Below are 14,797 nucleotides of genomic sequence, written 5' to 3'. Positions count from 1 at the left end.
CCCAGGTTATAAATTGCACAAATAGCCCTCTTCTGCAGTACAAAAATAGTATTAATGTCAGCTGCATTACCCCAGAGTAGGATACCATACGACATTATACTGTGGAAATAACTGAAGTACACAAGGCGAGCCGTATCCGCATAGGCTGCAGAGCTGAGTCTATTCGCCAATTTATTTATATAGGGGCCACATTGGAGCTTAGAGTCTATTGTCATACCAAGGAACTCTGTTGATTCTAAAACATCTAATGCTTCCCCGTTTAAACGTACACTCGTTTTGACACATCTTACATTGGGAGTAGTGAATTTAATACATTTAGTCTTTTTACTATTTAACATTAAATTATTAACACTAAACCAATGTACTATTTCAGAGAGAGTATTGTTCACATCGTCAAATATTGAAAAACGTCTTTTTAATTTAAAAATTAAAGAAGTATCATCAGCAAACAATACTATCTCGAGTTTATCACCTACGAGATGTGGCAGTTCATTTATATAAACAAGGAAGAGAAATGGTCCAAGAATTGATCCTTGAGGGACCCCCACAGTAACTGGAGACCCGGGAATCTCTTTCCATTTACATCAACCCTCTAAATTTGATTGCTCAGATACGAAATCAGAAGACTGAGTGCAATGTCCCTAATTCCATAATGACGTAGCTTCCTGACCAAAGTTTCGTGTTGCACACAATCAAAGACCTTACATAAATCACAAAATATCCCTAAGGCATCCTGTGATTCCTCCCAGGCCTTGTAAATATTTTTAACGAGCTCAACACCAGTGTCAGTTGTCGAGCGACCCCTTGTAAATCCAAATTGTTTCTTGTGTAGCAACTTGTTATTGTTAAAATGTACTAGCATTTTATTTAGTGATAACTTTTCAAAGATCTTGCTAAGAGTTGATAGTACAGAGATGGGCCTCTAGTTGTTGGGGTCTGATGTACTACCTGTCATCGCTCATCTCTATCATCGCTTAAGATCGCAAATCAATTTAATAAGACACAAATGTATACTTAGCAAATATATTACGTTTTAACGTTAAACATATTAAATAATTTTAACATTTTAAACGTTTATGAAAAAATACAAGTCTAGATTAATATCGTCTATAGGGCATCATCAAATGGGTAGACTCAAACTTGTTGATAGTGTACGTAAACCAAACCGCACAAGGCTATTTTATTCGGCAATTAATAAAAAATATATAAGTATTATAAAAATTAACATTTTATTTCCATCCTTTTTACACATTAAAAATACAGTAATTAAGTACATATTGAACTAGGAAACAATGTCAAAACAGTGTATTTTAATGGTAAAACAAACAGTAGAATATATAGTTTCGAAATGCAAACACAATAATCAGCTTTATTTATTTACCGCTGTACCATAGATTATTCAATAAAATCATTACTTATTATTTTGGTATGGAAACATCTATAAAATTTACATCATACCAAATGAGACAAGATTAACCTAACAATATATACCTTTTACTCAGAAGAAAGATTGTTTCTTTTGACTGGGCTAATGATCAACACCAGAATGACAGTAATTATGACTCTTTACAATACTTCATAATTATTTTCAATAAATTGTCCAACACATCGAATAAATACTCGTCAGATGTTCTTAAATAAGAAGCACCAAATGGAAATTAATTAAACAGTGCGACTTAAAATAAATAACAAATTATCATGTTTGAGTTTCCTATTACGAGACACCCACAAATACGATTATGCGAATGTTAATGATTAAACAAGACAACTTACAACTTTTTCTCATCTTACGTAAAAAAACAATATAAATACAGCTTCGGCATGGAGTAATCCTTGGTAAAAAAATATACATGGAATATATAACGAATTTATGACGAATATGTACAAGTGATGTCAGATAGAAATGAAAATGTAAAATTGTACATAAGAGTTTATGTGAAAGAAAATGATTTTTTTTTAGCATAGTCTGTATATATTCAGCTAGGAAAATGCGTTATCTTTTTTTTCGGTGTAGTTTTAGCTTTCATTAATGTTTTTAATGTCATGCCAATGTGCCATCGAGCACTTGAACTAATATGATACATCCCTTAAGCCTGTACCACTCACACTGTTAATTTCGTTCAATAAAGCGCTACGCCAACAGACTAGAACGAAGAATCGTTTTCCAAATAAAATTTTAGGTTACGGTTTTATAACCGTTTATAATTTTATAATTATTTATAAAATTACACTTTTAACAATAATTATAAATAACATTTGTAATGTGTAGTGAGAATTTATGCGTACCATAAAACATACCATCTTGAATTAAGTTGCTTAGTGCAGGTAATTCGTTGATATTAAAAAATATTCTGCAACTTTTTTAACAATGAATAATCTGTAGGTTATTATTCACAGTAAACAATTTGCGAGTCTACTTTTTATAAGTTAATTCTTATGAACATTTGCAAATTGACATGACCTTCTTAAATTACTAGTGACCGTATTATTTTTATGAAAAAATACTTTGTAACATAATTAAGCAAAATAATACATTATACAACATTGTCCAAGCTCGATTAGATCTTATATTGTCGTGTGAACTAGTATGTGATAGTTATTGTCACCGTAAACATTCATACGTTTTGATATTTCACAGATTTCAATGAATATCTTAAAATAGAGAAATATAACGAGATAATAAAGTATAAAGTCACAAATTGAAAATATAGAGCACTACAAAAAATATCTGCATAATATAATACTGTTAAATTACTTATAATACTCCAAAACAGAGCCCAATGCTCTTATTAACAATCTACTAAGTCTAACATTCAGTCAATATTTAAGTCAACAGAAGGTTTTTTCTCAATTTTATTCAAAGAGTTTTCAAAATCGTCATGTAAAACTACAGTGGTTGCACTTATACTAGATGGACTGTGGGAATGAGTAATATTTGTACGATTACTATCTGCTAAGTGTTCTAATTCATGGCTTTCCAAATTGGGTACAGCCGAACAAATAGAACTTACACGAGACACTGTTTTTCGTTCTTCGGTAGGTACTTCTTTAAGAGAATTTCTCCCAAACATATTAAGTAACGAACAAAGAAAAAAAGTTGCATAAGTCCAACTTACTGACATTATTAACGCTAAGAAAGTACCTATTTGTGAATATGGGAGGAGATTCGACCGTAATAGAAATATACCAGCAAAACCAGTAGTGAGTGCGGCTGCAGCAGTCGGTCCCGCAGAAGTTGATAGTGCAAACTTAACTCGACTAGATTTTGTGCCACTGGCATTTGTAAAACTTAGAGCATAATGTAGACTAAAATCTACTGCTAACCCTGCTGATGTCGATATAGCCACACTTTCTAATATATTCAATTTCCAACCGTTAAGCACGAGTATAGCTATTGTAACAGTTGAAGAAAACATCATTGCTAAGAGAGCACAAACACTAATTATAATGCTAAATGTTGATGGTATAAGTACGATAAAACCTAGAGCAGCAGACAATAATAACGCCGTGACAGTACCACCAGCTAAGGTTTTTTGCAGATCATAAAATTGAAGATCGGATAAAAACCATCCGCATCTCATTCCAAGAGGTGCGGTTTCTAATTCTTGTTTGGTCCAGTTTTCAACTTGAATAAAAAAATCATTCATTGCTGTGTAAGACATCGTGTATGGTACCACACTCTCAAATTCCACAACAATAGCTGCTACTGTAGGAGGGTAGGAACTTCTCATAAATTTAGGGCCTGCAACTCCAGGCATAAAGAGTGCGCGAGAAGTTTGATAAAGAGATTCCATTGCTTCAACAATACAGAAATCAAAGACCTCCTTAGTGTAGGGAAATTGTGACGATTCACAACATGGTGTTCTATTTATCTTGTCTATGTTGTCAATACATCTTCTGCTCATGTAAACTTTGAAAGTTTCAATAAAACAATTTGGCAAGAGAGGCCCTAATGTTGATTGATAAAAAGGCTGAGCCTTTATTTTAGCACAAAAATCTAATAACCATGTTTGAGACTTTGGATTTGATATACTAAAATTATCATCAAATATTAGTTTTCCTTTTGAAAAGGGATCCATGTGATTCCCATTATCAATGGGTTTTATACCCCATATCCACCTTAAAGGCATTCTACTACCTACGCCTATATCTCTCCCGAATCTTTCAAATAAAAATTTATCCCTAAAATAAATATCATACTGCTCAAAAGGGTGTGATGTTTGAAACAGTTGAAACTGTTTTGAATCTGGCAGTTGAAGACCAGGATAATAAAATACTACTATAATACTGCAGATTCCAATAGCACCCAAAATTACTACAAAAAATAAATGCAAACGCATAATACAAGTGATAATAAATCGGTTAAGTATGACTTTGATATCCCCTCCAATCTCATATATAGCTTTACTAATTGAACTTAATATTAACCACCTATTAATACACAATTTTACATCTAATATAAATACTGACACTGGCAACCAACTTACCATTAATAAAAAGTTGACTAAAACTGCAGTACCCGCAAAAACACTGAAGCAATTGATGGCTGGAATATAACTGACATATGATGCAAAAAACGCAACTGCAGTTGTTAAAGTAGTAATGAATATAGCCAAGACTGAATGTTTCAAGGTTTCTTCTAATATTTGTATGAGAATTGTCTCACCAGCACTTGAAACATTTTTGATATCAGTCAAACCATTTTCATCAACTACAACATTGTCTCTTATAAGCTGTTTACTTACCATTTTCCAAACTTTGACATAGAGAAAAGCATCATCTGCTCCAATTCCAATCACAACGACTATGACTAATAGATTCATGAAAGGAAAGAACTCTAAATTAAATACATACACATATAAGAAATATGCTATACCGAGAGAATATGCTATAGCTGTAAACAGCAACAATGTAAGTAATATTGATTTTGTATACACCCAGACACATATAAATACAAAAAAGCCTCCAAGCCCTATCAGCCAAGTGTCTTCTATTATCCACAAGTCAAATAATGCATTCTTTAATCCTAGTTCCATGGCTGGTATAGTAAGTGTGCCATAAGATGTGTGTAAAGTTGAACCTTGCAATTTCATATAATAGGGCATTACAGTACTACTTGTTGGTAAAGGCAGAAAGATCATCACATTTTTAACAAATGTCTCAGAAAATGTAGGCGGTGAGAAGGCATCTGAATCAATAATATAGAACAACAAGTTGTATACCGCATCATACTGTGAACAATATTTTGGCACTCGGCATCTGTCTAGTTCACAGGAGGCCATGAGAGTAAAATTGTGAAAATAACCTGCACATTTTTTTAAAATATTTACAACATTAGTAACATCTCCCCTAGTTAAATTTTCACATGAATTCTTACCAGATATTAAAGCTATATAATTTGGCACGCTCCATATTGGGCAGCACATTTCCTCAGAGTGTGATGATCGTTCACACAGTCTATTATAGTCTTCTTCACCCAATTCCATGAGCAAGGACTGCAATTGACAAACCTTTTCTACATTTTCAAAAGAAAGCATTGATTTATTATCAGTGGAAGTAACAACTAAATGGGCATAGTCTGTAGCTGGTGCACCACATACACCGGAAGCATAATTAGGATGAAACACGTAATCAGGGATTTGCTGCATTTTTTTGAGGGATTTCCACTGCTTTCTTGTATGATTTTTAAGGAAAACTGCATTCTCATCTTCAATAGAAACATTCTTTCCATAACTCCAATGAACATGATCTATGGTTGTGTTCAATTCTGGTGAGCGATATAATGTTGTCGCAAATGTATTGTTATTCTTTTTCCTTTTGTGATGTTGTTTTTTAGGATGTTTTCTACCGGACCTAGACTTATCTTTCCTTATTTTATTATGATAAGTTTGATTCATTCTTATTTGGTCTTCTATATCTTTAGGATTAACAGCGAGCCTTCTTGAGGGTCTTGTCTCATCAATAAGATTTTCCCAAGCTATGAAACGATCGGCTAAATTTGTACCTCTTGTTTCGAATCCAATTATTGGTTCGGAAAATGAAGGAAGATTGTGGCATACTAAAGGAACGACAGTGAGGAGTGTGCAGATTACGATTATAATAAAAAGGGTTAAGTAAGAATGACGAACAATAAACCTGGCGTAAGCAGACAGCATCTTCAGTCCTTGGCTTCATTGATTTCATATTTAATATCTTACACCATTTTGTTGTCATGTAAGGCCTAATCATGTCCTCTTGTTAAAGCTATTTTTTACGTAAATTCCATATAGTTACATTATACAAAACAAAAATGTAACATTATTTTTCCAAAAATGTACGATTGTCACAAAAGTGACAAAATTAAATACAAAATATAAATGCCAAACTAAATGTCAAATGGATCAAATTCATACTTGCCATCAGTCTCGTGCCAAATATGAATTAAAATTAAAAAAAAATTGAAATATAAAACTAAACAATCAAAATGTATAAGTAGCAATAAAATAAAATAAAAATTTCATCAATATTACTTTGTAGAATTGATTTAACTATGTAAAAACATATTTCCGTACCTACATATTGTATACCATATGTATGTATTTAATTACATATGTAATTTGCTAGTAGCAAATTACCATTTAATTTTAAATTGAAATAAATTGAAAAAATTGAAATGAATTCACAAATTATGAAATTAAATCTACATTTTAAGTTTTGCTGATTTGTATTTTTTAATTGAAACAAAATAGAAATCGTGTGTTTTATTAACTAAATAACATTAATTTGCTTTAAAAAATATTAATTTTTTGTAAGGTTACGTAATTAAAAAAGAAGAATATTCTTAAGTACAATATAAGTTAAAACATAATATAACTCTCTTTTTAATCAGGTTTTTGGGCTCTAATATATTAAAAGTAGCCGTTGCCGCAGTCAGTAGTTAGTTTTCCATTACATATTTATATAAACTCTATGGTTTCTATATGAAACTTAATTGGTGGCAACATTTTTCTTGTCTCTGACATTTTGTGATCACAAGACTTCTCCGTTTTGAGTTTTCTGTCAAGGCAGAAATTGGAGAAAAAAAGGCCGTCCCTTTTGGGATCTTCAGGTTAAACAGCTCCAATTGACTCAAAAACTCCATCAAGATGAGATACTTTCTGACTTACCTGTTTGTGCTGCTGTTGGCGCTCGCCATACCCATATTTTCGTTGTACTACCTACTAACTGGAAAGGGTGAGCTGATAAGTTTCGGATGGTTCCTAGAGAATACGTCCCCCTACATGTGGGGAACGTTGGGAATAGCGTTCGCCGTCGCTTTCTCAGTTGTTGGTGCTGCGATGGGTATTCACACCACCGGAGTGAGCATAGTAGGAGGTGGTGTCAAAGCCCCAAGAATTAAGACCAAGAACTTGATCTCCGTTATCTTTTGCGAGGCTGTGGCTATTTACGGTTTGATTACAGCTATCGTGCTTTCTGGTATGCTAGAACAGTATAAAGAACCATTCTTGGATATTGCCATCAAGCAACAGAATTGGATGGCTGGTTACGTGATGTTCGGTGCTGGATTGGCTGTGGGACTCGTAAACTTGTTCTGCGGTATCTCTGTAGGTATTGTTGGCTCTGGAGCTGCACTCGCTGATGCTGCCAATGCTGCCCTCTTCGTTAAGATTCTCATTGTAGAAATCTTTGGGTCAGCTATTGGTTTGTTCGGACTTATTGTCGGTATTTACATGACATCAAAAGTCAAAATGGGCAACCAGTAACTTAAGAAGAAAGTTATACTTGAAAATAAGAGTAAGTTTTTATACCTATTTTTTCTTAAATTTAGCAAATTGAAAGAGGTTGTTTTGGATTTATCAGAATCAGATCATCTTATGTCTCATTTTGTTTATCATAAATAATTAAATATTCTATTGAGACCTATAAGATAAGGAATAAGTTATGAGCCATGAATTTGTAAGCATGTATGTGAAAAAGATTTAAAAATTGTATCTAAAATATAATAATCATGAAGTATAATCATGAAGTAGTTTAAATAAGTTATGGTGATTTAGATGTACTGTAAGATTTCTGAGTAGAAAATATATTTACAATTTATAAGATTTTTTTTTTTAGAAGAATTATTAATATAAGGTATATTCTACATTTTTTCCAATAATTTTTGTAATAATCTAATATACAGTATATATTTGGGGGTCTTTATTTATTTATATATTAAATAGTGTGATGATGATGATCACCTAAATAAATACTGTGCAGAAGTATATATGTAAATATCTAATTAGATATAATAGAAAATATATTAGTAGTAGTTAATACTTAATCTGGGCTATCGATAAATACAGCCCAATGGCCTAGTTGTTTCAGGTTTGATTAACACAACACAATTTTTTTAATTTATTTATATATTTAATGATATGAACATATGAACAACATATGGAAAAAATATTATACCAGAATTCCTGAGAAGCAGTACTTTTTTCTGTTCCTTAAGACATACAATTTTTATTTCATAGATTATGTAACATGTTTTATTCATAGACAATATGCAATTCTTTCTTGACATTGAAGTTTGATTGTATGGAGTATGTTTCTTAAAAAATATTTTTTTTTTCAGTGTAATAAAGCACTGGACTCTCCCGCCCTTACCTTGACCTGGAAAATCTGCTGCCGCCAGTGCTTAATACAAATATTTATCTAAAAAAGCAACTTTAAGCTTTGAAGTTTTCAATAAGTGTTGGACTTGTATACTTCTGAATTTCTGTTTTGTTGATGTGTAACTATATTTTGTTTGATAACTACTGTTTGCAAAATATCTGCTCTTAGCACAAGCTGTAAAAATATTTTGTTATAAGAAAAATACCAATTATTTTAATATTATACCTTAAGATATATTATTATTTTAAGCTGAGTCGTCCATAAAGAAATATTAACAATACACATGGAATGCAAATTCATAGTCGATGATAAAACATTTTTTTAAATTATATGACTTGACTTTTAATGTGCTAAGAATAAGATATTTTATCTGTATAATATTGGAGTGTTTTAGACTACTTCAAACCAATAGAATATGTATTTTAAATATATCACAGTGTCCTGTCAAAAAATTGACTAGATATATATTGTGCATTAAATGTGATTTAAGTCATCATAAATTATTTATCAATGTTACCAAGTAACAAATATATTACTTTAAATTAATGCACTGGTATATGTAGTCATTTTGTTAAGGCTTAAACATTCCATGAAATGTTAATACAACATTTGTGAAAGCTTTGATTGGTAATAGCCTGTGTATATAAATAAATGACACTTAATATTTTCCTATTGAGATTTCAGTCATTTTCATGTTTAAAGTAACTTTTGTCTGTTTACTAAAGGTTATTCCTATACATACTATATTTAATATTAAAGTTTAATAACTCAAACAAAATTTTGTTAAGTGTCAGTTATAATTTATGTTCAGTTTAATTAAAGAATTTTCAAGTAACACTTTCTTTTTTTGAATTAATGTGTATTTTTTATGAAATTATTTCAATTTGTAAATATTAGTTTGCTTCCTCTTATATTAATGAGATACACACTAATTTATTGTATATGTAAATTCATATCCATATTAACTTAAATTAGATGTTATGTGAATGCCGTACATTGTAAACGAGAAACGACCATCCCTTGGCACGCAATGTGACCATAATAAATTATCGAGAAAGTATTATATGGTATCAGCCTGAGTACTATTTACTGATGCGTTTATAAGTTAAACATTTGTGCAAATGTAGATATTATGTATGTTGATGAATAAATAGATAAAAGTTTTACTTGTTCTTATTGTTTTTAAAATTAATAACCAGATCTCATCATATATATTTATATATTTACTGCTTCAATTTTACTGGGAATATTACATAAATTACCTTGATTAAGGTTTATTGTGTTATTGTTTTTTGCAAAATCACTCAATCATTTTAAGTTAACTTTCATATCATTTCATTCTTGTGGAAGTTGAAACATACTTATATATTCAAAAGTATGTATAATAATTAAGAAGATTTGTTAATTTTTTTTTTTTATTATTTCAACGGGGAAATGTTGCTACCGCTCTTGCCACCTTTCCACGCGCTCAAGATTTATACAGTAACTATTTTTAATTCATATATGTACCTATATATTTAAGGACTTAATGTTAGTAATTCTTAAAAAAATATATCTAATGTCTATATAATATGACCATGTTATTCGTATAGAATATAATTTTTAAAGATGCTAAACTGGGAACTTCTACGTTTTTTCAAATCGGTTTTACAAATCTTAACTTTATTAATGAAATACTAAATGTTATTTTTGTACGAAATGTAACATTGAGAACACTATATATACATGTAATTTTAGTATGGTGTTGTCATGGGTACTGCGAAATACGGTTTGGGCAACGGTCTTACGTTCGCGCTTAAAGTATATTAACAAATATTGACATGTTAGCATAATTTATATCGTACCAGCGATTACGTGGAAGATTTATGCAAGTAGGTACCTAGTCATTACTATATACATTATAATATATAAAATATATACTTTATAATTTGTAACTTTTTAGTGTGCCATGTTTTTATATATTTATGAAATTACTATTTTCACTTATGAATGAGAATTGTGTACTGGATAATTTAAGACAAATAAATCTAGTAGCGTGAGTAGCATGGCAACGCAACAAAAGAACTAGTCAGAGACTTGCTACTTGGTGGTAGGTGGTTTTGTGCAAGCCCGTCTGGGTAGAATACTTTTTCGAAAAAACTTGGATTTAGGCTCAGGTTCCATAACAGGACTGATTGAATTCTAATTATAAATAACAGCATTGAAAATAGTTTATGTGAAAAGAGCAACTATGCGAGTTTCTTGCCGTTTCTTCTCGCTGTGGGCTGCTTTCGGAAACGGTAGGTACAGTAGTGTTTAAATATTGACGATTCAAAAACACTTCATTGTGTAGTTTACTTGAATAAAATACATTAGACACAATAATATACTACAGGCAAAAGGGACATAACATTTTAGCTCCCTGGCTTATTGGCGATGTAAGAAATGGTTAATATTTCTTAGAGCGCTAATGTCTATCGCCAGTGATGACTGCTCACTATCAGGTTCACCCATTTGCCCGTCCACTTACCTATATCATACAAGAAAGAGAATGACTACGATATAGAATAAAGAACTTTATTCATGTTCTAAAAACAGACGGCTGGAAGACATGCCAACACAGGTGCTTAAATCGTAGAGAACTTATATTATAGAATCAATTCGATAATATATTTTTAAAAGTATTTGTCTTCTCTTTAATAAGTTCTTACTAATACAAATAGTGCAGGTTGTTAACACCTTTAGGAATCACAGACATGAACAAATTTTAGAGAATGGTGCCGTCAGTGATTTTTCCGATCCCTTATGGTTTTATTTAAAGTGATAGATAATTCTATAACTTTCGCTAGATTTGAGAGCTCATACGGATTTAAGTTTCGAGGAACCTGTATCTGAATGTGTAAGTAAGTAATTTAAAATTTAACATAAGTAGGTATATAGGTACCATAAAATAAATTATTGAAACCATTTCAAAAATTGCTATTTATGTCACAGATATGGTTTTTTGTAGCGGAGACAAATTTGATTTTATTATTTATATTGAGTAAAGAAGAAGAAAAATCTTAAACACAGAATGTATTAATAATCATCATAATTCATATCTTTAATATCAATTATAAAACATATTAAGATACTTAAGTAATTGACTCATATGTATGTTACCAGACTCGCTGTCCAGTACTGAAATTACGATATGAGCACTGAGTTACGATTGATCGACCACAACTCATTTAGTCGAATGGAAGCGATTAAGAATAACAGACGGATGCTGAAAACAGCGATATGTTTTTAATCTTTATAAATTCGATCATAGTTCATCGTGGTCATAAAACGACATTATTATTTACATGCGCGCTTTGTTTACAGGATTTAATAATTATTATTTATGGTTTGCAATTAATTTATTTCGCCAAAAGCGGAAAAAATTAATTTAAAAATAATTTTAAGAAATAGATACCATTTTCTACTATTAATACAAAAATACCGAATTGCTTTTTTCGATAATGTAAAGACTATTTTCAGTTAAACAATAAAGTTTTCTGAGGGCATAAATTTTCTTAAGTAAGTATTTCATTGATTTTTGTTTTCTTCTAGGTTCTAATTTAAATCTGTAATGTTGATTAAATGTTCTTAAATTGATTTTCTAATCTTATTAATACCATTATTAAATCAAATAATTTCACTATATTACACAATTATAAATTGTGTATTATATGTAATGTAATGTAAAAAAATAGTGACATAATTATATCTATATTAAGTTTGAACAGCTTGTCTAGTAGTAGACATATTAGACGATGTACTAAATACAAAATATTCAACATTAAAAATAAAAGCACAAATGCATATTTATTAAATATGCTTTTATACTTTATGCTTTAGCGGACAAATCACAATTAATTGAAAATAACTTATATGAAGAACTTTATTAGCCTAAAATAGAATATCAAGATCCTTTGAAGTAGGTACTGATAAACCCATCTTAGCTACGCGATTTAGTAATAAATAGTCATAATTTTAGTATAATAAAAATGTTGAGCGCTCTCAATCACAATGTAATAGAAGCTCTTAATTTAAAAAATAAGTAAGGTTACGCAATCTTCAGAATTTAATAATCAGAGAGAGTAGTAAATAGATGAATTTATAAACGTTTAAAAAAATGCATACAACCTGATTGCATATATGTATTGTCCATTGAACAATTTTTTTTAACAATGAGGTTAAAAAAACACCATTTTAGCCATAAAATATTTTATTATAATATAAAACAGTTCAGATGCTACATTTGTACTACTTCTACAATAAACCATTTCTGTAAATGAGAATGTAGACTAAAATCACAAAGCGGAATGTAAAGTTGTTGAAATAAGCGTAAAACATTTTCATATACTAAGTGTACATAAAACACGTTTGCTACAAAGCTGACAACTTCGAAAACAATCCTAATAGAGGAATTGAATGTGTTGATTATATGATTATTGATAATTAAAAAGCATCTGAGCTTGTAGTCCAAAACAACTTGCATGTCTACGAGATTTTATCATAATAATAACTAAAATGTCCTCCTTTTGCCTTTCATCTCCAAAATAGCCTTCATTTTATACTTTTTTCTGTTCAAATAATATACTGTAACGCCAAAGGAGTTTTTTTTAAGTTTAATATTTGAAATATTTTTTGCAATTTTAATGTGAGAAAATAATTCATAAGTAGACATGCAGTAGACTCTAGACAATTTGTTATTATAAAATATACATGATACACAAAATATAAAATCATTTGAATATTATGGCATAAAGACGTTAGGGAATTATCAAGTAAAGCTTTTTTTTATATTTCCCTATACAAATCGCCCCATACTTAATAGCTACAAAGTGTAAAAGTCTATTTATTTACAAAATAGGTGGACTCTTCGTTAAACGCTTAAAATGCACACAACACTCGACAGAACTGTATACCTAGTATTTACATTGCAAATATTTAGTCTAAAACTATATCTAATTTCAAGTCAAGCTATTATTAATAACTACACGTGTCTCAAAATTTCGAAATTATTGAACATTTATTACAATTAATAAGTTTTGGTATCTTATAGAAAAATATTTCACATCTCGTATATAACTACATTAAATATCTAAATCTATAACTTAGTCTATATACAACTGACTTTGGGTGACACGTTATTAGAAAGTTCTAAGAAGCCAGAGTTTTCTAAAGCAATCTATTAATTTGCAAAAATATATAATCTTAATTAAATTTTATAATAATTGAATACATTCCGTACTTTACATAGATATTTTATATAACTCGTAATTTTCAAATTCTAACGATCGAATTATTTTACTTACACTTTACTTTTTCTCATAGGTAATTATTTTATTTACTTTTTTGACCAAAATATATATATATTATAATTTTGAGATCTTTGAGGTTATGATTCCCTTTTTACAATATATTTTCTAACTATTTGAGCAGTTTAATGCAAAGGTGGATGTCAAAATTATGAAGTAAAAATAATCTACAATTAATATAATAGCGAATTTTATTCTACTTAAAGCAATAGACAATATATTTAAAAATAAACAGCCGTTATGCTACTTTATGGCAGTGAGCACTGAGTTATTTTGACAGTCTTTGCAGAAGTAACAGCTAACAGTTTTATTAAATGTATTATATTTTACAATTAGATAGTGAAATAAATTAAAATAACTAATTGAGATTCATTGGAAATCTTGTACTATGTGGTCTTACACTCTCGTTTCTGCATCGTCTTCAGTAGTAGATTTCCTGTAAACGATAAAATATAAAGTTGTCTTTTACATATTAGTATGTTGTTTGCTAAATAATAAAACGAATTCCTAACTGCTTCGTTTGTTTAATAGATAGCTCATACGGCTTAAGATATATCAACATTTTTTTAGGAGTAGACTAGCGTTTGGAATTTAGAAGTGAAGCACACCCGTGTGTTGTAAATCGCCTGAAGTTGGGGAATCGTACTCATAATTTGAGAGTTCACTCCCGTACAATATTATACCAAAAGGCATCCCCTTTGGCATAATTTTGTACACGATTCAACTTGACGCGATGGAACTTTAAAATTAAATTAAATAATTACCAGTTACCATAATTTGGCGAATTAAGCCATAGATAATTAATTCATTCTACTTAATACGATCAAATATGT

The 14,797-nt window shown here is 30.1% G+C and overlaps 3 protein-coding genes across 3 annotated transcripts in view; 1 reads left to right on the top strand and 2 right to left on the bottom strand.

Annotated features, from left to right (window-relative positions):
- Positions 1–1,266: 1,266 nt before the first annotated feature.
- On the bottom strand, positions 1,267–6,344 carry LOC125063884 (protein dispatched). The gene has a single exon (XM_047670564.1). The coding sequence runs from the start codon at positions 6,153–6,155 to the stop codon at positions 2,814–2,816; it is 3,342 nt and encodes a 1,113-aa protein (XP_047526520.1). The 5' UTR covers positions 6,156–6,344; the 3' UTR covers positions 1,267–2,813.
- A 645-nt stretch (positions 6,345–6,989) lies between these two features.
- Positions 6,990–9,809, top strand: LOC125063911 (V-type proton ATPase 21 kDa proteolipid subunit c''). Its single transcript, XM_047670606.1, has 2 exons — positions 6,990–7,773; positions 8,597–9,809. Exon 1 carries the CDS (start codon positions 7,125–7,127, stop codon positions 7,740–7,742), a length of 618 nt encoding a protein of 205 aa, XP_047526562.1. The 5' UTR covers positions 6,990–7,124; the 3' UTR covers positions 7,743–7,773; positions 8,597–9,809.
- Positions 9,810–12,893: 3,084 nt separating this feature from the next.
- The window catches only part of LOC125063878 (protocadherin-like wing polarity protein stan), a 166,508-nt gene continuing 164,604 nt past the window's right edge, over positions 12,894–14,797 (bottom strand). The window contains exon 57 of the mRNA XM_047670553.1: positions 12,894–14,400. Within this exon, the coding sequence (XP_047526509.1) occupies positions 14,361–14,400 (40 nt within the window). The 3' untranslated portion in view covers positions 12,894–14,360. The remainder of the gene's footprint in view (positions 14,401–14,797) is intronic.

The sequence above is a fragment of the Vanessa atalanta genome, chromosome 5, assembly GCF_905147765.1.
Source record: "Vanessa atalanta chromosome 5, ilVanAtal1.2, whole genome shotgun sequence".
Classification (NCBI taxonomy): domain Eukaryota; kingdom Metazoa; phylum Arthropoda; class Insecta; order Lepidoptera; family Nymphalidae; genus Vanessa; species Vanessa atalanta.
Note: the sequence above shows the minus strand (reverse complement) of the source record. Positions and strands in the feature narration are given on the sequence as shown.